Source organism: Malus sylvestris, chromosome 1 (genome assembly GCF_916048215.2).
Source record: "Malus sylvestris chromosome 1, drMalSylv7.2, whole genome shotgun sequence".
Taxonomy (NCBI): domain Eukaryota; kingdom Viridiplantae; phylum Streptophyta; class Magnoliopsida; order Rosales; family Rosaceae; genus Malus; species Malus sylvestris.
In genome coordinates, this window is record NC_062260.1 from 17,890,478 (window position 1) to 17,911,906 (window position 21,429).

The window sequence follows — 21,429 nt, forward strand, 5'->3', positions numbered from 1 at the left end:
GTTTTAGAAGAAATGTTTTTTCAAGGTCAGAGGACTTTTAATTCATTGTACAAATGGAATCTTCTTTTCTTTTCTTTTTCTTCCCCAAAACTTGGGTGTCCAAAACTCCATAGGAATTGGGCTTTGAGTCCTTGACCACTGAAAGAAATAAGAATTGGGCTTTTTGGGCCTTGAGCCCACTCTTGCGCTTCCATAAAAAAAAAAAAGAATCAGGCGAGTCCACTGTTGTGCACCTTTATATGCCCTAGCTCGCTAGAAAATCAGAAACCCTAGACGAGAAAGTGTTGAGGTTTTTGCAGCGGCGCAGCTCTCTACCACCCACCATTCTCAGATCTCGTCTCCGTCAGGTAACTCTGTCTCTCTGTCTCTCTCTGTTTCTCTCTCTCTCTCTCTCACTCCAATTAGCATAGACTGTGAACTCCGATGGATTGCAGCGCATAGATTAGTAATTGTGGTCTTTTTGTTCGTTATAGCGAAAAACGATGGCGTTTTCAGAGCTTGCGTGCAGCTACGCCGCCCTCATCCTCCACGACGATGGCATCCCCATCACCGTATCCTTTTATTCATTTTTCTTTCACATATCGGTTTTCATTTATTTATTTATTTAGTTGTTTTTTTAGCTTTTATTTTATTTGCTATTATTATTTATGCGGCAATTGATAAACTTTTTGTGTTCATTTTTATTTTGTGGATTAAATTCACACGGGTTTGATTTAATTTAATTAACTGTGTATTTCTGAGAGCACACGCAAGAAATTAGATTTTATGTTCGTGTTATTTGATTTATTTTTGGTTTAAATCAGTGGGTTAGAAATTTGGAAATGTTGTTTTTGGATGCTGTGATTCTCCTTAATTGGTGTGTAATAGTCCGAGAAGATTGCAACATTGGTGAAAGCTGCTAATATCACTGTTGAGTCTTACTGGCCCGGCTTGTTCGCCAAGCTTGCCGAGAAGAAGAACATTGATGACCTCATCCTGAATGTTGGTGCTGGTGGCGGCGGTGCTGCTGTTGCCGTTGCTGCCCCAGGAGGCGGTGCTGCTGCCCCAGCTGCTGCTGCTCCTGCAGCGGAGGAGAAGAAGGTATTGGGTCACTTATATCATTTTTCATCGAACGAGTTTGTTGAAATTGTTGTGGTCTTAAGGCGTTGGGTTATCCGATTTGCTCATTTTGGTTTCGGACTTGATTTTACAGGAAGAACCCAAGGAAGAGAGCGATGACGATATGGGATTCAGCTTGTTCGATTAGGGGCTCCTTTCAGCAAGATGTAATCCAATCTTCAGTTTGATGGTTTTTAGTATTTTGAGATTAGTTGCCCTATCAATCTAGTACGGGTATCGTTCTTTTTGGCTTATGATATGTAGTGGTAATGGAGAAGTTGCTAACTCTCCTTGTTTTCTGCTGAGCAAATCCAAATTTTGAACATCTTAATGTTTTAATTTCTGGATAGAAAGGTACGTTACTCTTTCAATCTTGAAATTGAATTGTTTGCGATGGATTTATATTCTGTTTGATGTGCCCTACATGTTTTGAAACATGATACGAGCTCTCGTAGTTGATGGCATGACCCTAGTAAAAATGTTCTAGTCTCGTTTACAGAGATTGACGAAGGCAGTTGACGCTTGCATTGTGCTCGTGTTATCCTAACTCAACTTTTCGGTTATATTTTCTGCATTCAGTTCCCCCTCACATGTGTCATATGATACACAAATTGGCTAAATTTATCCCGTCACGCATCGTGTTGCTTATTAAACATACTGCACACATGATGGGTGGTTTGGGAGGCGAGGAGCAGATTTCTCGTGTTACTACACAAAACCGACCAACTGCGTGGTTAACTCTTGTTTCTCAAGGCGTTGCGACATTTTCCTTTGCAAGCAGTGCAATTTCCTCACCCACGATCCCAGGTTCGCTACGAGCGACACCCAAACTCAGCAGCACTTGCTCCCACTTCTTAGCAGGACCCTGCACGGTGCCGATTCAAAGGATTTAAGCATGTGAGAATGCGATTAATTGTAAAAGGATTGTAAGAGGGGATGTCTTTACCTTCCACGAGAGATCTTGAGCCATGCAGTTGCTTATAATCTCAGTAAAAGCTGGAGTTCCATAAGTTCCGAGGGCTCTTGTGACGGTTGTAGTGATTGCTTGTGCATCCGCCGGATCAACAACTTCGCACTGAAACATCAGTTTTCGAAACTGAGTTAACACGAAAGTAAAAAAGTATTTTGTGTAAAAAGAAGGGAGTTTTAACGAAAAGCCCACGGTACTGTTTACTTTAACGAAAAACCATATTTTTACACTAAAAAGTCAAACCTGGTACTATTCATTTTACCCTTTATTTTGTCCTTATCATTAAAACTCAAAGTTTTCAAGCCTTTTTCATTAGTTTTCCTTAAAAAGAATGGTAGAAAAAGATGCATTACTTCCACATTGAAGGCTCCCATATGAAATCCGGTGAATCCTTCTTTAACAGTGTCTACCAACCCGCCGGTTGAGGCAACAATAGGGACCTGCAGAAGCACAGCGGTGAATCAGTACTCATGCAAGATGTACCTTCGAATGGAAGGACTTGTTTGCGTCAGGGATCTTACGGTTCCATAACGCATGGCGTGTAACTGAATGAGACCACATGGCTCGAATCTGCTCGGAACCAACATGAAATCAGCTCCTGCTGTGATCATATGGGCCAGAGGGACACTGAATTTCGCTACTCCTCGGGCCTTGTCGGGGTATTCTATCTCCAGCTGTTCAAGCTGCTTCTCCATCCGCTTTTTGCCAGTCCCCTGAGAAAATTTCAAAGGCAGATCACGTTAATATACACGTAGGTTTGGTGGCAGGACAAACAGATGAGCAATATAAGGCGAGGAACAACTTCCATGTCGGGTACATACGAGGACTATAATCTGAACATCCTCTTTGATAAGATGAGGAACGGCTTCTATGAGAATGTCTGAACCTTTCTGCTCTTCAAGCCTACCAATGAAACCTATGACAGGGATGTCTCTATCCACCGGCAATCCGACTTCTGCTTGGAGGGTTTCTTTCAGAAGAGGCTTTGCATCAGCCACCTAAGCAAGCCAAAGTTTCAAGAGTCATTGCCATACATGATACGAATCAAAAGAAGTTACACGAACTACGGTTAAGGAAGTTTTTGTACAATGAGTATTCTTACAGTTGAAGCGTCGTATTTGATAGTTGTATGCTTGTCAGTTAAGGGATTCCATTCCTGGACGTCCATACCATTCACAATTCCAAAAATTCCAGTTTTCCGAATAATGTCATCCAACTCGACTCCTTTTTCAACCGCAGAAACAAGTTCTTCGGCATAGCATGGGCTGACGGTCAAGAGCTTGTCTGATTCCAAAATTCCGGCTTTCATCCAGTTAATTTTCCTCCCCTTCACCGGCTTCTCAGAGCTGTGGAATCAGAACAATCACACTCAAGTTTCAATCACATAATCATTGTACAGTCTGCTATATCCTGTGCAAAAAACCATACCCATCAATGAAATCGAACGAGCTCTTAAATTCATCTGGCAGATTGAGAAGTCCAAAGTCCGCAAACGCAAATCTGCCTTGGTAAGCAATGTTGTGAATGCAAAAGGCTACTTTGGCAGTGCTGTAAATACCTCTAGGTTTGTATACGGCCTTCAGGTAGCATGGGAGCAGGGCGGTGTGCCAATCGTTGACAATGAAAACGACTTCTTCCCCTGCACGCAGCAACGCCATCGTACCAATTCATGCATAAAAGATTTTCAGAAGTGGTGTTGGTTTGGAGAACTGGAGATGAGTTTTGCCTACCATATGGTCCAGAAAAATATTTGCTGCTGTTTAAATTCAGAACTCTTGGTGCTTCTAGAGCTGCCTTAAAACATATAATTTTATACAACCATGAGAATACGAACGATAATATTATACAATCAGAAGATGCACAGATTCAAATTCAGACTAAACATTTGCCAACAGATTTGTAAGAAAACGTGTTATTTATTTACACTCGTGACGAGGATTTGAATGGAAAATGCGACGAGGATCAGAAAGGCAGAGATTACTAAACCATGGTTTATGTACGGCTTAATGTTTGTTTAATGTCGCTCGGTTCTCATCGTGCATATTATTACAAGGCAAGAGAAGTAAGCAAAGCTTACAGCCATAGCCGGTGGGAGGCCTCCAAGAACATCACCAAGTCCACCAGTTTTACTCCATGGACCAACCTCAGTTCCCAGAAACACTAAATTCATCCCACTTCCACAAACAATAACTCCTGAAGTCTTCCTAGAGCTATTGACGGATTTGCCACTCGCTTGCCATGCAACTGAGTTGGCCATGGTTCTGACTCGGAGCTCGTCCACTGAGTTCAAAGCTCTCAACCCATTGTGAGTCAGGGTCTGTTTACCAGAAACCATTTTCTTAAATCCGGTTTTCAGGTTTGATCCGGAAGATACAGTGCCATAGCTGACATGGGAGGTCGTCGAGGAAAAGCTTGAAGCAGTGAGAGTTGCCATTAACTTGTAATTCTATTACGTTCTGCAAAACAGTAAAACATAAAAGATTAACTAGAGTCGACGGTGGCTAGAAGTGCTTTTTGACAATTAAAAGTGTGTTTCTACTCATGTTTGGCAATAAAACTCTGTGCTTTTTGACAATTAAAGTGCTTCTACCCTGTGTTTGACAGTAAAACGACTTAAAAGTGCTTCTGAGTCGTAGAAGAACCTGCGGGGAAGGAACAATTGCTTCCTACAAAAGCAGTTTGAGCTCCTCACAGCAACCTGCAGTTGGATGCTTGTTTCTTCTTGTGCGATGAAAATGCTGAGGAGGCTGCAGTGCAAAATGTGGTGGTTTTAAGCACTGAAGTTGCAGGAGGGTGAAACTGTAACTTGGAGTTTGCAGAAGGCCGACTAAAACATGCACAGGTGGAGGGGTTTGCAGTGCCGAGTACCTCAAGATTCATTAGCGGTGTGTAATAGGCGGGCAGAATTCCTCGTGTGCAAGAAAAATTGCTCTCTCAAGTTACATTGGAGTAATTTGGACTAAAATCCAACAAGAGGAGAAACATAACACGACACATTTGTATACAATAATATCTCACAAATAATATCTTATCTGTTGTGAAATATAATGTGAATGCCACACATATGATTGTACGAGAAAGCAAAATCAAAATAGACTTTGGTGACAACCGCTGAAAATTTTAGGTGAAATAGTCTTAGGTTGGTTAAAAAATTTCTTCATGCATGTAAGGTGTTGTCGGATCAAAACTTCTGTATACAATGTATGTTTGTATCCTCGTTACAACCAACATACAAAATCAAAAGTAAAAATAATACTAGTATCTCTTGCTTCTTTATACGTACATTCACTGCCGGATACAGTTACAAAAATAAGCACTACTTCGATTTTTGATAAAGGTTCTCTTTCACACTTTTGCCTATTAATAACATCACTTCGTTATAAACAAACAAGGTTTTCACAGGCAGACGATATGGCGTTGTACCTTCCTTCCCAATTTCATTAAAATAAACGACATGGCGTTGGGAAAAAAACAAAAAAAAAGATGACCAAGACGACATCGGAGTAGCAGCACCAGCATGACCAAGAAGGTCACTCACTTCGAACCGCAATTCGCCACGGAACTCGACCTCGACTCGTTCCTTAACTCACACGTCTCCCTCTCCGACGAAGACTACGACGACGACCACATTAGCTCCGTCACCCACCGCACGATCGACGAAATCCTCAACGACACCGATTCGTCCGCCTCATCTTCCCCGCCCTCTCCATGGTTTTCTCGGAGGCATGAGAACAAATGCGAAGCCCGGGGCGGCCCTGGCTGCGGCTGCGGCGGCCTCGAGGTTGATGCCGACTCCGCACGCCACCGCGATCAAGTCGAGGAGGAGCGCCGGGAGTGGAGTTATCCAGAAGGTTCTTGAAAGTTCGGAACTGGATGACAACTCCGTGGTGAGTTTTAATTCTAATGGTGATACGAATGCAATTGGGTCGGAAGTGATTAGGACCAATTCGAATGAATTACAAGTGGATTTTGGTGTGAATTGTTGAGAAATGGCGGGGTATTGAAGAGCGAAAACGAGTTGGAGCAGGCTTCTCAAGTTGATGAAGCGAGTGCTGGGAATGCTGTGGAAGAAGAGAAGAATGTAAGTAGTTCTTATGAGAATTTGACAAATTTAGATGCAAATGATGTTAAAGATACGGAATTTAGTAAGAATGTTGAGGTGGTAGAGGAATGTAAACAAGAAATTCAAGACTTAGATGATAATAGTCGTTGTTCGAAAGAGAGTGATACCGAGGATAATGAAGGCTGCGGTGATGGCAAGGATGATGGTGGTGGTGGTAAGGAGTCTAAGGATAACAATGGCAATATTGGTAACGGTAGCGATATTGATGATGACGAAGAATTGGGAAGTTCAATCACTCAACTGGTGGAGGAGAGAATTGGGGAATTGGAGAGCAGGTGGATAAGTAAAAAAGCTGAGAAGAAGTTGCGGAAGCCACTCGAAATCGCTGAAGAGTTAGAGAAGAAGCAAGCTTCTACTGCTTTGCATTGGGAAGAGGGTGCCGCTGCTCAACCCATGCGGCTTGAGGGTATTCACAGAGGCTCCACCACATTAGGATACTTCAATGTAGATGCTAACAATCCCATTACTCGGACCCTTTCATCTCCGGCGTTAAGGCGTGATCATGGCTCACCGCAAGTCTTGGCGGTTCACGGTAATTACATTGGAATAGTAATGGCAAGAGGGTCTACACTTGTTATTCCTAGTAAATACTCTGCTCATAATGCTGACAGCATGGATGCAAAGGTTAGCTTTCATTCCTTTACTTAGTTTTAACTGCCACTGATATAGATATAGGGGAATTCGTGTTAACAAACTATGGTATATATGTACCAGATGCTAATTCTTGGGTTGCAAGGAGAACGGTCTTATGCTGCTGTAACTTCTATGTGCTTCAATCAACAAGGGGACTTGCTCTTAGCTGGTTATGCTGATGGTCACATTACAGTTTGGGACGTGCAGAGGGCATCGGCTGCCAAAGTAATTACTGGAGAACATACAACTCCAGTTGTTCATACGTTGTTTTGGGGCAGGATTCTCAGGTTACACATCAATTTAAGGCAGTTACCGGTGATAGTAAGGGTCTGGTACTGTTACATTCTTCCTCGGTGGTTCCCCTGCTTAATAGGTTCTCGATTAAAACACAGGTAAAAAAATTTCATTGTTGGCCTTATGTTTAAAAATGCTTGCTTCGCGGTTGATGTGTGAATCTATGATCTTCCAAAATGTAACTCTATCAAACTTCCTGTGCATGTTGATTGGAACAGTGCCTTCTTGATGGACAAAATACAGGCACAGTGCTTTCAGCTTCACCATTCCTTTTTGATGAATGCAGTGGAGGGGCTTTACTGTCTTCTAAGGGTAGTGGGGCGGTTTCAGGCAGCAGTATTGGTGGTATGATGGGGGGTATGGTTGGTGGAGATGCAGGTAGGAAACTCTTCAATGAGGGATCTTCTTTAGTGGAAGAAGGTGTGGTCGTGTTTGTCACCCATCACACTGTTCTGGTGGTATGAAGCCCTCAGATGATAGCGTCAATTCCATGTACCTTTTGGTTTGGGATTATTACCTATTTATAAAAAGTTTATTTTTCAGTATGCTACTGTCATGTGTCTTTGTTGTAGGTAAGACTAACTCCCACTTTGGAAGTGTATGCACGACTTTCCAAACCAGTTGGGGGTTCGGGAGGGTTCTATGCCTTGTACTGCTTGGAAATGTACAATACAATCACACAGGTCACCTGCTACTAGTGGTAAGGATTGACTTTATTTGTTAAGTTTCCTGTTGATGGCTTCCTAAGATGAGGTTTTTCATTATTGGTAGAAAATATGCCTGCTGAAGCAGTTGAAAGAGTTTCGTTACTAGCACTTGCTTGGGATCGAAAAGTTCAGGTGGCAAAGTTGGTCAAATCAGAACTGAGAATATATGGGATATGGTCTCTTGAAAGTGCAGCCATAGGTGTGGCTTGGCTGGATGATCAGGTATGCACCTGTTTATTTGTTTTCTGTCGTGCTGAATTTATGTTTATTCTTTTAACCGAAGAAATTTATGTTTCTCTGCCTATGAAGAGTTCTGTACATGGTTAAGAGTCAAGTTTACATCACGTAGAATGAGCTTAATTTGAAGCTTTGTGCCTTCAGATGCTGGTGGTTCTCACCGTGACTGGACAACTTTGTTTGTTTGCAAAGGATGGAACTGTGATTCACCAAACAAGCTTTTCTGTTGACGGTTTTGAAGGGGATGATCTCATTGCGTATCATACTCACTTCATTAATATATTTGGAAATCCTGAAAAAGCTTATCACAATTGTGTAGCTGTAAGAGGAGCTTCGGTATATGTACTTGGACCAGTGCATCTTATTGTTTCCCAACTTCTCCCTTGGAAAGAACGAATTCAGGTTTTACGGGGAGCAGGTGATTGGATGGGTGCCTTGAACATGGCAATGACAATTTACGACGGTCAAGCTCATGGTGTTATTGACCTTCCTAGAACTCTGGTTGCTGCACAGGAGGCCATAATGTCCTACCTGGTTGAGTTGATTTTGTCATATGTAGAGGAAGTATTTTCATAAATTTCAGTAGCATTCTGCAACCAAATTGGAAAAATGGATCAACCTGATGATTTAAAAAGCAAAAGCAGTTCTATGCACTCTGAAATAAAAGAGCAATACACCCGTGTTGGTGGAGTTGCAGTTGAATTCTGTGTCCATATCAGAAGGACTGACATACTTTTTGATGAAATCTTCTCTAAGTTTGTAGCTGTTCAACAAAGAGGTATTCTCAATTCTGTTTATTTTTGCATTTATGGTTTTGTAAACTTCATCCACTTTAAGCCGAAGTTTGGATATCTGGATTATATATTATTCTATTGAAATGAAACAAAAAGAGAAGCATTCTTTGGCTTTCATGTACTTAGGAAAAGGGAAAGTCCATTTTACCAACCATGCACGGTTGAGTCAGAATGGCTTTTTATAATGTGCAACTGTGCCGCATCAACGAAACACAGAATACACTTACATTCTCAAATTATCTTACCATAACTCATAACTGGTGTCATGCTCAAACTGGAGTGAATAACATATTTTCTTCTTTTGAAGGGGGATTAAGTGAATAATTTATATCCTGCATTATAGGCTTGAAATATTTCTTATTTAGAATAAATATATGGAAAGTATTTCAGAACCAAGCTTTTTAACTTTCGTCATGATTTGAGGTTACTGGATTAATACTTTGACATATTATAGAACAAGGCAATTAAGTTCAACGTATGGTGTATCTTTTTTGGCTTGTCTCGACTGCAGTTTTGCAGCATTTGAAGTATGTGCATTATTCGATAGCTTGAAGCTACATGCATATATCATTTTCCTCCACCAGTGCATGTTACCAATCAGTTTTCTTTATAAATGTTATTAGACACATTTTTGGAGCTGTTGGAGCCTTATATATTGAAGGACATGCTTGGTTCTCTTCCACCTGAGGTAATGAATACTGTTCAAGTATTTTGGCTGTATTGGTTGGCAGGTATGTTATACATAATAATGTTATTTCATTCTCCCCTTTCCTCAGATCATGCAAGCACTGGTAGAGCATTATAGCTGCAAAGGGTGGTTACAGCGTGTTGAACAATGTGTCCTTCACATGGATATTTCATCCTTGGATTTCAATCAGGTCTGTGCCTCTCAGATTGTTGCTTATAATTTTTCATGTTGCTGTAATTTGTTTGTCAGTTTTCACCTGGACTCGCACATTATTTGTTATGTTTTATTGTAGGTTGTTAGGTTATGCAGAGAGCACGGACTGTAGAGTGCTCTGGTGCATCTCTTCAATAAAGGATTGGATGATTTCAGGTTACCCTTAGACGAGCTGTTAGTGGTCTTGCGAAATAGTCTAGGAGAAGGTGCTACCACCCTTGGGTATGATTATCTTGATATTGTCCTTTGTGTGTTCTACTTGAGTTTAAAAGGCTTATATGTGGTTTATCTTGCTACTTTAGTTGCTTCTCCTTTCATCCTGCATCATCTTTACCCGTAATTATTATTATCTTACTGAAAGCTTATAATTATTTGTACCACATTGTTTTCATGTTACTTATTGGTTGTATGTTGTTAGTTTTCCATTAGCCTTTTAAGTGGTTTTATTGTATGTTCTTGTTTACAGGTACAGGATGTTAGTTTATTTGAAGTACTGCTTTTCAGGCCTTGCTTTTCCACCAGGTATGGACTTACACTTATTAGTTGTTCAATTGGAATATTGCAGGATTCTACCCATCTGTGTGATAATCCCATCTGTTACTACAAATGGATTTGTGATCTTGAAATAGGTAATTCATAGAAAAGGAGAATAATCTTACCGAATACGTATGAAGCGATCAAAGGAAGACTAGCATTCTTTTCTACTTGAATATATTTTTGACTTACTTGTAGCTTCGTTTATTCCTGGATTTCGCATGGACTAATCTGATTAACAAAGTTTGCCCTAATTATCTGTGGTTTCAGGACAGGGATCAATTCCTCCCTTGCGCTTGCCATTTCTGAGAACATAACTTCTGCAATTTTTGTTGGAGGGTTCTGATGCCCCTAATTCAAGAGCAGTCTCAAGTGTATTGCCTAGAGGAGAATATATTAACCTGTATCTTCTGTTAGATCTAGACACTGAAGCTACTTTAGACGTTCTGAGATGTGCTTTCGTAGAAGATGAAATCTCAAAACCTGACCTTTCTTCTCATGATTCAGCTAATGCTAATATGGAGCTGCAGGATGGGAACAATTTAATGGCTCAAAATCAGAATTCAATGGTTCAGAATACAATAGATACGCTCATTCACATTATTAGTAAGGAAAGTTCTCAAACAGATGGATCTCCCGATGACACTGGATCAGTAGCACAGTGGCCTTCCAAGAAAGACATAGATCATCTATTTGAGTTTATTTCATACTATGTTGCATGTAGAAGAGCCACTGTCTCGAAAAGTATATTGTCTCAAATTTTGGAGTACTTGACCTCAGATGTTAAATTTCCACCATGTGTTTCCAGAGATAGCACAACTTCAAAAAGAAGAGAGAAGCAGGTTTTGGGACTTCTTGAGATAGTGCCTGAGACCGATTGGGATTCATCTTATGTGTTACAGCTATGCGAAGAGGCGCGATTTTACCAGGTATATTTACCAATACCATACAATGTTGTCTCATAATTCATTCAGTTTAAGATTACTTACTACAAGGTCTCTTGGCATCTTTGAGGTTTGTGGCCTAATTCATACTAGCAGACATCAGTATCTTGCTGCTCTGGAGTGCTACATGAAAGTTGTAGAAGAACCCATTCATGCCTTCTCCTTTATCAACAAAACATTATTACAGCTGACTGACAAGGAATGCGCTGCTTTTCGATCAGAAGTAATTTCTCGAATTCCAGAGCTTTTTTACTTAAACAGGTTATCCCTTAGTTATCTTGAACCTTTTCCTTTATTTTTCGTCTGTCACATCACATATTACGTCGTATGTAGATTGTCTTCTCCAGTGAAAGCTTCCTTACTGATTATCCACCTCAATTTTTTTTATCCAATGCAGAGAGGGCACATTCTTCTTGGTTATCGATCATTTTACTATTGAAGAAGGTTCTCATATACTCTCTAAACTTCGTTCCCATCCAATAAGTCTGTTCCTTTACTTAAAAACAGTGATTGAGGTCCACTTATCTGGCACACTAGTCTTTTCAAGTTTAACAAGAGATGATCATGTGAGGGTTAAGGATCAGTCGAAAGCAGTTGAAGCTTATCTGGAAAGGATCTCTGATTTCCCAAAGCTTTTGCATAGTAATCCTGTTAATGTGACTGATGATATGATTGAACTGTATCTGGAGGTGAGTGGATTGTAGAATTACATCTAATCTTTTCTTTTTTTTCGATTTTTGTTGAATGATCAAGTGTTCAGTTGAATATCTTCCTTCGATGGTAATGTTGTTATTGTGTCAGTATGTTCATTTTGACCAAATTTTTAATACGGGCTTGAATGAGTTGAGTGATTGTGTTTCATTGCCACCTGGTTTCTGTACCATAATGTTCTTATCAAGCATGATACTGCTGTGGCAAGTCTGGTGTCAAGTAATTCTGCTCGTACTGAGCTTTTCAGCAATGCTTTAAAATTGGAGGAGGCCCGTAATATCATATTTTATTTTCAGCAAGGCTCTCTGTGAAGTTTCTGCATCCATATCCGACGACCGTGCTGTATTATTTGAGACTAGGAAAGTTTGAAGTCTTCAAAGAGGAGGAAGAGTTTGGAATGCCGCCCGTTTTCGTCGAAAGTCAAAGATGGAGGGAGACAAGCAGCAGCAGCAGCAAAGAAGTGGTGTATTATCCTTCCGTTCTCGCGGATGAACAAGCAACGATAGAGGAATAAAATAAAGCTGTTATCTTCCTCTCATGGGTCTTCACTACACTACATATTTGAATAAAAACTCTCAAAAAGAATTCAAAGACTTCAGAAGCTCTTCAACCAACCAAAAGCAAAAGGTGTTTAAAACCCTTTTCACTCCGTGGCATGAATACCACAAAAAAAAAAGAGTTACTGCAGGAGGGAAACAAATAGATGTTTATTTCCATGTAAAGTCCTACGGGGCTTGGAAGAGATGAAATTCACAGAGAAAGAAAAAAAGCTTGCTGACAACGCCCCAAATCAAATGGGAGAGATACTCACGTGGCAACTGTAAAATGCCATAGCTCTTCAAACATAAAATCATGAGGTTTCTTTCGAGGGAAAGTCTGACTATAAAAGCTTGGAAAATGCATTTATAAAAAATAATGCTATGCCACTTGCTTTTATTAAACAATATGAAATCAAAGGCTCGTTGTGTTACTGTGCAAAGATAAAAGGTGACGACTAAGGGACATGCATGATGACAAAATGACATGGGTTTCAAGACAACGTAAAGAAAGGCAAATAAAAGAAAGAAAAGTTGCTCATCACGTGGGAGTCTAAGTCTCATCCTAAAAGCACTAGGCATTGATTATTAAAGGAAAAGACATAGGTCGTTCTGGTCAAAACCCATCAATTCATTTTTGCCAATCATCATCTTTTGGCTCAAATAAATCAAATGGACACCTTACGTTTGCCAAAGTCTTAAGTCAAAATCCCAAATCCATGACAACAACACCGCTCTCATCTCCTTTGCAACCTCATTGTCGTAGCAAATTTTTATGAACTACGCCTGTTGATTCCGTTAAGGATACGTAGGCAGTCGAATATCAAATTTTAGACACAAGCGTGAAATCGAAACGAATCCCTAGTTTATATAAACTAAATTCACTCCTGCTACCAAATACCAAAATGGCATGAAGCCAAAGAAAAGTTTCAAAGGGCATGAAGCCGCAACAAATCTCAAAGGCACAAAACCGTATCAAGTATCAAAATGGCATGAAGCCACAACAAATTTCAATAGCATGAAGTCGTATCAAGTGTCAAAAGGGCACGAAGCCATAACAAGACTTAAATAGCACGAAGCCACATTATGCTCCTCGCCCGCATGAGCTAAAATTGCACAAGGTATTGAATCCAAACAAGTACCAAATACATGAACTACGAGTGACTTGATCCCTCAAGAGGGTACGTAGGCAATCTAGGATTCGACCTAGGTGCAATCACAAAATCAAACAAACACCAAAATTCTCAAGTTACGATTTATTCATATTAGAATTAAAGGGTATTCCTTTCCCAAAAGAAATGTTGTAATTAATAGGCGCGTAGCCTAGAATGGGTCGAACTCAAACTAATAAAACCCTCTTCGAAAAATGAACAAGGATGAAATTGTGTCGAGTGAATTATTTGTTTACATATGGAACAACCGCCCACCCACAAGCAAGCAGTGCTTCAGAGAATACCTACAGTTTTCAGCAAATATCACGAGTATGGCAATGTCTTATTATTGTTGTCATTCTTATTTTGTTTAATCATTATGAAAATCATTCGTAAATTGGAAACTAATGAAAAACTGAACTGGGATGCTGCAGTTTGATATCTTGACCAATTTGCAAAGAGACCGAGGATTGGTAGAGATTGACAACATGCCTCAACTAAGGCTCGCACCTCTGGCTGTGTATCATGAAAAGGTTCAGAAAGGAACTGTTCTTTCACCGGCAGAAAGCAGCACTGATCTTTTGAGAAACAAAGTAAAACCAAGCAACTCAGGGATCTTAAAGTAAGGGGGTCATCTCGCTGGTTCCCCTTAAAATCAAACATGATTTTAGTAATGGTAGGTATATCTTTAGCGCGCTTTTGTAAAAGTTCTCAAATCTGTGAAGGTGTCTAGTTCTAACGTGTCGATATACTTTGCAGGCAAGGAGAAGACCGGCAAGCGATGACATTATTGCCATGTAAACAACTAACAACAATAGTAGAGTTGGAAATCTGCGGAGGCTGTAAAATAACTGGTATCTTTTTTTTACCGTGCTAGCTGAGTTTTAACCCCCCCCCCCCCCCCCCCACTTTTTCTCGTGTAAATTCATTTTCGTGTCAATTTTGTGTCTGTATTTGAAAGCATTGTAAACTTTTAATTACTTAATTTGTAAAGTAGTAGAATTTTGTATATGATTTATAGAAAAGGTCCCTAACATTTTGAAGTAAAATCAATCATTTATGTTTGACATATCTTCCTCTAAACTATAAAGTGCTTCAAGAAATTGTTTTCCTCTTTTGTAGGCATAAAATAGTGCTTCCTTTCACTTGTAGTGAGTTATGCACTCAATAGCATTTGAAGTTCCAGCTCTTAACAACGTACGGAACCCAAGAATCAAAATGATTTCAATTCTTATTCTTCGTAAGTAAACATGCTGGTGCTCGAAGTAATTATTCAAGTTGCAATCGAAGCAGCTCGTGTGACTAACAAGTTTGCTACTTGAGTTTTAAGGCTTAGAACACAAAAAATTAGTAACTTACAAACGCAAAATAAAGTTTACAAATCAACTTTGTTGAAAATTAAATCCAAACAAAGTTCACAACTTCCTGACTCACGAAATGAAAGGCAGTGTAAATGCAAATTCAAGAAGACAGAAAAGGATTCACGTAAAACTCTAGCGTCGCAGTAGTAGCTCGCTGTCACTCATCATCGTCTGAGCTTCCATCTTCAGTACTATAATCGCTATCATCGTCTGGATCCAGAATATCCAGCTCAACATGCTGAACCTGTATTGTCGCTGGTGGTTTATGTACTCCTGGATGAGCATTAGGTCGTATTTGTTGCTCCTCGGCCCTAGGAACTGGAAGAGATTCAAATGGGGGAAGCGGCACTGGGTCCCCTGGCTTCCATCCAGGTGGGGGCACAGGAAATTCGGTTGGTAATTCCACAGGCATCCCCGGTTTCCAACCTGACGGGACTGTGATGTTGGGAGGAAGCAAACCTTGGAGTGCACCCAGGTTGGGAAGTTGATTAGATTCTGTTTGTTCGTGAGGCGGGGGCTCCAATATTGCCTGCATCGTTTCCTCCTTCCCCTCAACTGTTTTAGGTAGGCCCACATCAAGGTTTGCAAAAGCATACAGCTGAGAAGCGCGCATTTGCTCGTCCTGTGGAGCAGGTGGGAGTGCCCCACGAAGAGGAGCTTGTCCCGCCCCAAATTCTGGTGGTGCAAAGGTTGTGTAGCTTATCCGGTGGGCATACGACAGTATATCTGACAAATTCAACTGAGATGAAACCGTAGTGGTGGTGCATGAAGAATCATCATCTGCACCATCCTCCGGTTTTGTCCGTTTGGGGCGGGTAAAATCAGAGTAATCATCAACAAGATTATCAAGAACCTGCTCAACATCCCTGAGTTTCTTGGAAAAGGAAAGAAGCGCAGCATCCTTGGACTTCACTTCGCGTGCAATCTTCAGCTTGGCGTCCTGAAGATCAAGAATCTCTTGGAGTTCAGCTACAGCCTCAAAGAGTTGGGTTTGAAGGGCAGTGAACTGGGAGAGGATCTCTTTGGTGGAGGAAGGAGAAGATTCAAGTGCAGTTGAGGGAAGTGACTGAGTTTGGGAAGAAAGAAAAGTCGGGAAGGTCCCCCGAAATGCATTGAGCCAAAGTGACCGATTGGGAGAGACTTCAAAGAGTTTAGAGGCAAGGGAGGCCATTTGGACAAGAATGGATTGAGCCCGAGGGAGCGGTGGAAGGAGAGAGATAAGGGTTGGGGAGAGATTGGGTTGCTGCTGTGAAGGGACTTTTGGAGGCGTAGGGTTCTGAAGAGAGGGCGATGTGGGGTTTGTTAGGCCTAGCCTAGCGGGGGATTGAACAATTTGGGGTTGCAGCATTTTGTGATTCACTCGATTCTTCAAATATCCTACCAACAAGAAATAGAAGAAATTAAATACTTGATGATAAAAAATAAAAAAAACAGCAATACCATATAAGCAAAACAGGAAAAACTCGTAGCAGAAACTGAAACTAAATAAAAGAAAAAATGACTCTTACTAACAGATTCAGAAACAAGAATAGCGAGCTAGCGACCAAGGCGTTAAGGAGCCCCAATGTTGTATTGCTACAGAGCTTCCCCTTTCCCTTGTTTTCAGCTCTTCATAAGCTGCAAAATCCAAGAGTTCAAATTCTTCAAAAATGGACCATTTATAAGGTGTAGATACGCTTTCTAGGCTTCGACCGAATAATCTTTCGGGATATTTCCCAATTCAAGCGCTCAGTTTCAGAATTATTGCTCCAATAAATTTGGGGTTGGTAATATTGTTCTCATTGTCATTGTGTACGCATAATATCAATTCTGGACCAAAAAAAAAAAAAAATTAACAATGAGGCTTGGAAGAAGCAGAAAATTACAACAAAAATCTGATAAACCCTAAAACCCAAAATTATTCTCATTGTCATTGAATTGAATGCATTGCTTAACCTGCTAATCTAAAATTAACCCCAAAGAAAAACTGGAACACTTAAAGGATGCCACAATCATATAAAATTATAAATTTGGGAAAATTTTCTTGATAAACCCTAAAACCCAAAATTATAGAAATCCCAATTCAGACAAAATCAAAGCCAACCTAAGACTTTCATCATAAGTCAAACACAATAATAAATGGGAGAAAGATAAACAGCTCAATCAGCTAACGATGAAGAACCACTGAATGAGAGAGAGAGAGAGAGAGAGAAGCTGACCTTAGCCTGGTTTAATGAGAGAGTGAATGAAATCGGAAGTGGAGCGAATGCTGCAAAGACGGGAAGAAGAGGACCCATACGGCTTTGTGGGTGGGCCGAATCCGAGTATGGGCTTGGAGCGGATTTGAAGGGCCCAGCTTTATATTGACGTAAAAAATGAAAAAAAAAAAAAAAGGGTGCAAAAAAGGGCCCAACCGGGTTCGAACCGGTGACCTCTTGATCTGCAGTCAAATGCTCTACCACTGAGCTATGGACCCGTTTCTGTTTATATCCTCACGTTTTAAATATACCACAACAACAAAGTCTTATCCCAGAACGACTAAAATTCTAAAACGCCATTCTATTCGGTTGTAAATAATTTGTAACCGACTAAAATTTTGAAATTAGAACAAGGATTTTGGTTTTGCAGTTCTCATCCAATAACACGTTGGAACTCATCCTTGTCCACATGGTCACTAGATTTGGAGCACGACAAAAATAATGCAACATACACGGACAAAAGCTGTCTTCTACTATGTTCTTTTGTATTTTTTATTTTTGGTTTCAATATAACTTATGAACGAAGAGAGTCTCCCCATAGCATTCTTCAACAAACAAAATTGCTAACAAAATATGATTTATTGTTTGTTAAAGTCAATAGTGATGAAAGTTAAAAATTCTCTTAGATTTTGTTTGAAAGTGCTTTTAAAATAACTGAAAATACTTCCAAACAAGCCGGTACTTATTGAGATTAATTAAGTCAAACTCAAATTTATTATCTTACTATCACACAAATTGACAAAAATCGATGCGAATGGTGGTCATTCCACATATTGCGGTGAAGAAACACTCGGTTTTTTTTTAATTTTAATTTTTTTTAAATAAAAGCAATAGCAACAATCATTAACAGAAAAACGTAATTACAAAAATTACAAAGAGGAGTACGAACATGATTACAACGTGGTTTATTACATTGCTTGTTTTGCATTTACTCTCTATATCAAGAATTTGATCATTAGAGAAGATTTGCCTCTTACTTTAATATGCATAGTAAATGAATGAGTATGAAATAGATGTTAGACAAGCCCTTAGATTATCCCATTCCCTTTATTTTTAAAATGATTGAAAGTGTTTTTGGTAAAAATATTTTTTAAAACAATCCTTAGTAAAAATGTTAGTAAATCCTGGAAAATCACTTAAAGTACTTCCTGAAAGAAGTACATAACTGATACTTCTTGTAGAAAGCACTTAAAGTGCTTTTGGAACCCAAAAATATTTTCTCTAAAAGCGTTTTTAGTCATTTTAAAAGTATATCCAAACGAATCCTAAATATATGTCGTTCATCTATGTAAGTTGAACATAAAACCTCCCCCAACCTAATCAAGCGCAAACTAACTAGCTATGTGCATTGGATCAAAATGATGATACGGGCATAATGGTTAATGAAAGATGATGTTGTCATCTTTTTTTACCTTTCACACACATTTTAATATTCACTCTTTTTACGTCTCTTGATATTTGTCCGTCAGATTGATTGAGTCGAAAAAAATTAAATGACAAATTATCAACGGAGTGTGTAGAAAGAGAAGCCAACTGTCACAAGAAAATAGGCTCGAAGGACAAGAAGTCCTATCTGAGATTACGAGGCAAAAGGGCCTCAAAACTCCCAAAAATTATGAAAGCTTATATTAAAACAAGCAATTGAAGAACTCCCAAGTGGTTGGTTGAGTTGTTGGCTTAGCTTTCCCATTTCGGTTATTTCCAAGCCTCCTCCCTTTGTTTTCTCCGCCCCTTCTTCTCCTCTTATATTCTCTCCCTCAATCCCCCATCATTCCATCCTCCCCCCTCCCTCCTTTCTCTCTCCTCAAATTTTCTCACTTGCCAAACAGACGGAAGCAGTGAAAGCAGGGGGCAGCGATGTCCTTCTCGTCTGCCACCAACTTGGCCCAGCCTCTCCAGCTCAATACCACCGCCAGCACCCCCAGATCCAATGACAAGCCCTCCCTGCTGCTCCCCACCAAGGCATCCTCTTTTCTCGGATCTACCCGCAAGCTCCGACCCGCTTCCCTCGCCCACTCCATTGCCCACCGCCGATCCGCCGTCGTTGCCATCTCGGAAGCTGTCAAGGAGAAGAAGGTCCAGGCTTCTTCCAATCTGGTAATGCTTTTGTCCTGAAATTTCGTTGCTTGATTGGGTTTTCTGGGTTTGTTTTGTTTTTCTCATGCATGGTAATCCAGTGGAAGGATTAGAGAATTGGGTTTTCAATTATGTTAATGTTGGGTTTGTCAGCACTGGGTGGCTGAGTTTTACGATCAAATTTACTTAAATCAATTGTAATTTAAGTTGTTTGATCCAAAAATCGAAAACACAGAACAGATAAATCCAAAGCTTCCAACTTTCAATTTTGTTTCTGGGTGGATTTGAATCATTTGATTCAATTTGATTTGTCTCGTATGTTAAAGTTCATGCAACTTCATCGTATCAGTGCAATTAAGTTTAAAAAAGATGTAGAAGTACGCATCTGAGCTTTGTTTTTCGAGTTTTTTGCGTTTTCTAATGAAATGGATACTGTCTCAAGACTTTATGGTTTTTCTAATATTTGTGCATTTAGCTGATTACGAAAGAGGAAGGTTTGGAGCTGTATGAAGACATGGTATTGGGTAGATCTTTCGAGGACATGTGTGCTCAGATGTATTACAGAGGCAAAATGTTCGGCTTCGTTCACCTTTACAATGGCCAAGAAGCTGTGTCAACTGGGTTTATCAAGCTTACCAAGAAGGAGGATTCTGTGGTGAGCACATACCGTGATCACGTACACTCTTTGAGTAAGGGTGTCCCTGCTCGTGAGGTGATGAGTGAGCTCTTTGGAAAGGCTACTGGTTGCTGCCGAGGCCAAGGTGGTTCTATGCACATGTTTTCGAAAGAGTACAATGTGCTCGGTGGGTTTGCATTTATTGGTGAAGGGATACCAGTGGCAACAGGTGCAGCATTCTCCTCTAAGTACAGGAGGGAAGTGATGAAACAGGCAGACTGTGATCATGTAACATTGGCATTTTTCGGAGATGGAACTGCTAATAACGGCCAGTTCTTTGAGTGTTTGAACATGGCAGCATTGTGGAAATTGCCAATTATTTTTGTTGTGGAGAACAATTTGTGGGCTATTGGTATGTCACATTTGAGGGCTACTTCTGATCCCGAAATTTGGAAGAAGGGGCCTGCATTCGGTATGCCAGGTGTTCATGTGGATGGGATGGATGTGTTGAAGGTGAGGGAGGTGGCAAAGGAGGCGATTGGAAGGGCCAGGAGAGGAGAAGGGCCAACTTTGGTGGAATGTGAAACATACAGATTCAGAGGACACTCATTGGCTGATCCCGATGAGCTTCGTGACCCTGGTGAGTATTTGAATTATGTCTTTCTTCTTGCACATTTTAGAAGCTAAAATCCATCCCAAACTATCATTGTTTGTTCCACGAGTTTATTGTCATTAACCGTTATGTTCTGTTCCATTTTGGCAGCTGAGAAGGCACACTACGCTGCCAGAGACCCCATCACAGCCCTCAAGAAATACATACTTGATAACAATTTGGCGACCGAACAAGACTTGAAGGCCATCCATAAGAAGATCGACGAGGTGGTTGAGGATGCCGTTGAGTTTGCAGATGAGAGTCCTCTTCCACCTCGCAGCCAGCTGCTCGAGAATGTGTTTGCCGATCCCAAGGGTTTTGGAATCGGGCCTGATGGCAGCTACAGATGCGAGGATCCTAAGTTCACTCAGGGCACAGCTCACGTCTAAATCTCCGCTGGTTGGAGCCTCTAGCAATCAACTAGTGCTAGCTCTCTGTTCCTAGGTATGCCTGCGTGGCGTTAAATTTTTAGTTACTGCTAGCAGCTACTTGTCACTTGTCAGAAGATTGTATCAGCTTTTATCTACTGTAAAAGCAGGACATATGTTTGTTTATCTTTTCAATTTTGTTCATGTTCTTTTAGAAAAATTTCGTTTGTTTCTGTTTCTGCATTGGCAAGCAAAACGCGGTAGTGATGTTGGTTCTCTGTTTCCAATTTTATTACATCTACGCATATTTGCAAAATTTTGCATTGGTTGGATCCGACTCGTTTCGTGTCTTAACTCTCGACGTATTCCGCGTCTTAACGAGTTAGCCGGAGCTCGTGCATTGTTTACACCAAAATACAGAGGTTTGCATGTAGAAATCAAAACCATATGGTACTGAATGGTTTATTTTTTCAGTAAACGGAGTTG

General features: G+C 40.4%; 5 protein-coding genes, 1 non-coding gene and 1 pseudogene across 9 annotated transcripts; 3 read left to right on the forward strand and 4 right to left on the reverse strand.

Moving 5' to 3' along the window:
• The first annotated feature begins 188 nt into the window (after window positions 1–188).
• LOC126622834 (60S acidic ribosomal protein P1-like) lies at window positions 189–1,505 on the forward strand. Its single transcript, XM_050291538.1, has 4 exons — window positions 189–347; window positions 474–551; window positions 868–1,080; window positions 1,193–1,505. Exons 2-4 carry the CDS (start codon window positions 483–485, stop codon window positions 1,244–1,246), a joined length of 336 nt encoding a protein of 111 aa, XP_050147495.1. The 5' UTR covers window positions 189–347; window positions 474–482; the 3' UTR covers window positions 1,247–1,505.
• A 129-nt stretch (window positions 1,506–1,634) lies between these two features.
• On the reverse strand, window positions 1,635–3,726 carry LOC126622793 (granule-bound starch synthase 1, chloroplastic/amyloplastic-like). Its single transcript, XM_050291515.1, has 7 exons — window positions 3,497–3,726; window positions 3,171–3,414; window positions 2,890–3,066; window positions 2,590–2,781; window positions 2,422–2,508; window positions 2,045–2,173; window positions 1,635–1,963 (listed from the first exon to the last, which is right to left on the reverse strand). The coding sequence occupies exons 1-7, from the start codon at window positions 3,724–3,726 to the stop codon at window positions 1,847–1,849; spliced, it is 1,176 nt and encodes a 391-aa protein (XP_050147472.1). The 3' UTR covers window positions 1,635–1,846.
• Window positions 3,727–4,073: 347 nt separating this feature from the next.
• Window positions 4,074–4,888, reverse strand: LOC126622824 (granule-bound starch synthase 1, chloroplastic/amyloplastic-like). The gene has a single exon (XM_050291531.1). The coding sequence runs from the start codon at window positions 4,500–4,502 to the stop codon at window positions 4,083–4,085; it is 420 nt and encodes a 139-aa protein (XP_050147488.1). The 5' UTR covers window positions 4,503–4,888; the 3' UTR covers window positions 4,074–4,082.
• A 582-nt stretch (window positions 4,889–5,470) lies between these two features.
• On the forward strand, window positions 5,471–12,531 carry LOC126622843 (uncharacterized; annotated as a pseudogene).
• Window positions 12,532–14,932: 2,401 nt separating this feature from the next.
• LOC126622773 (mediator of RNA polymerase II transcription subunit 4) lies at window positions 14,933–17,334 on the reverse strand. Of its 4 annotated transcripts, none has more exons than XM_050291497.1 (3): window positions 17,193–17,334; window positions 16,507–16,611; window positions 14,933–16,371 (listed from the first exon to the last, which is right to left on the reverse strand). In XM_050291497.1, exon 3 carries the CDS (start codon window positions 16,340–16,342, stop codon window positions 15,152–15,154), a length of 1,191 nt encoding a protein of 396 aa, XP_050147454.1. In that variant the 5' UTR covers window positions 16,343–16,371; window positions 16,507–16,611; window positions 17,193–17,334; the 3' UTR covers window positions 14,933–15,151. The 4 variants fall into 4 exon arrangements, with proteins under 4 accessions (XP_050147454.1, XP_050147458.1, XP_050147465.1 ...); XM_050291501.1 differs by having other exon boundaries at window positions 16,503–16,611; XM_050291508.1 differs by having other exon boundaries at window positions 16,507–16,803; window positions 17,193–17,293.
• Window positions 17,335–17,377: 43 nt separating this feature from the next.
• On the reverse strand, window positions 17,378–17,449 carry TRNAC-GCA (transfer RNA cysteine (anticodon GCA)). Its single transcript has one exon. It is a non-coding gene; the product is annotated as a tRNA-Cys (tRNA).
• Window positions 17,450–18,805: 1,356 nt separating this feature from the next.
• Window positions 18,806–21,259, forward strand: LOC126622755 (pyruvate dehydrogenase E1 component subunit alpha-3, chloroplastic-like). Its single transcript, XM_050291487.1, has 3 exons — window positions 18,806–19,328; window positions 19,783–20,563; window positions 20,687–21,259. The coding sequence occupies exons 1-3, from the start codon at window positions 19,089–19,091 to the stop codon at window positions 20,962–20,964; spliced, it is 1,299 nt and encodes a 432-aa protein (XP_050147444.1). The 5' UTR covers window positions 18,806–19,088; the 3' UTR covers window positions 20,965–21,259.
• Window positions 21,260–21,429: the final 170 nt, after the last annotated feature.

Excerpts from the sequence above, each read along its gene's own strand:
- LOC126622773 (XM_050291497.1), bottom strand. The coding sequence starts at position 16,342 with ATGCTGCAACCCCAAATTGTTCAATCCCCCGCTAGGCTAGGCCTAACA.
- LOC126622793 (XM_050291515.1), bottom strand. The coding sequence starts at position 3,726 with ATGGCGTTGCTGCGTGCAGGGGAAGAAGTCGTTTTCATTGTCAACGAT. Across the intron at positions 3,415-3,496 it reads TCGTTCGATTTCATTGATGG|CTCTGAGAAGCCGGTGAAGG; the intron begins GTATGGTTTTTT and ends CTGATTCCACAG. Across the intron at positions 1,964-2,044 it reads CTCAAGATCTCTCGTGGAAG|GGTCCTGCTAAGAAGTGGGA; the intron begins GTAAAGACATCC and ends GGCACCGTGCAG.
- LOC126622824 (XM_050291531.1), bottom strand. The coding sequence starts at position 4,502 with ATGGCAACTCTCACTGCTTCAAGCTTTTCCTCGACGACCTCCCATGTC.
- LOC126622834 (XM_050291538.1), top strand. The coding sequence starts at position 483 with ATGGCGTTTTCAGAGCTTGCGTGCAGCTACGCCGCCCTCATCCTCCAC. Across the intron at positions 552-867 it reads ACGATGGCATCCCCATCACC|TCCGAGAAGATTGCAACATT; the intron begins GTATCCTTTTAT and ends GGTGTGTAATAG. Across the intron at positions 1,081-1,192 it reads CTGCAGCGGAGGAGAAGAAG|GAAGAACCCAAGGAAGAGAG; the intron begins GTATTGGGTCAC and ends TTGATTTTACAG.
- LOC126622755 (XM_050291487.1), top strand. The coding sequence starts at position 19,089 with ATGTCCTTCTCGTCTGCCACCAACTTGGCCCAGCCTCTCCAGCTCAAT. Across the intron at positions 19,329-19,782 it reads TCCAGGCTTCTTCCAATCTG|CTGATTACGAAAGAGGAAGG; the intron begins GTAATGCTTTTG and ends TTGTGCATTTAG. Across the intron at positions 20,564-20,686 it reads CGATGAGCTTCGTGACCCTG|CTGAGAAGGCACACTACGCT; the intron begins GTGAGTATTTGA and ends CCATTTTGGCAG.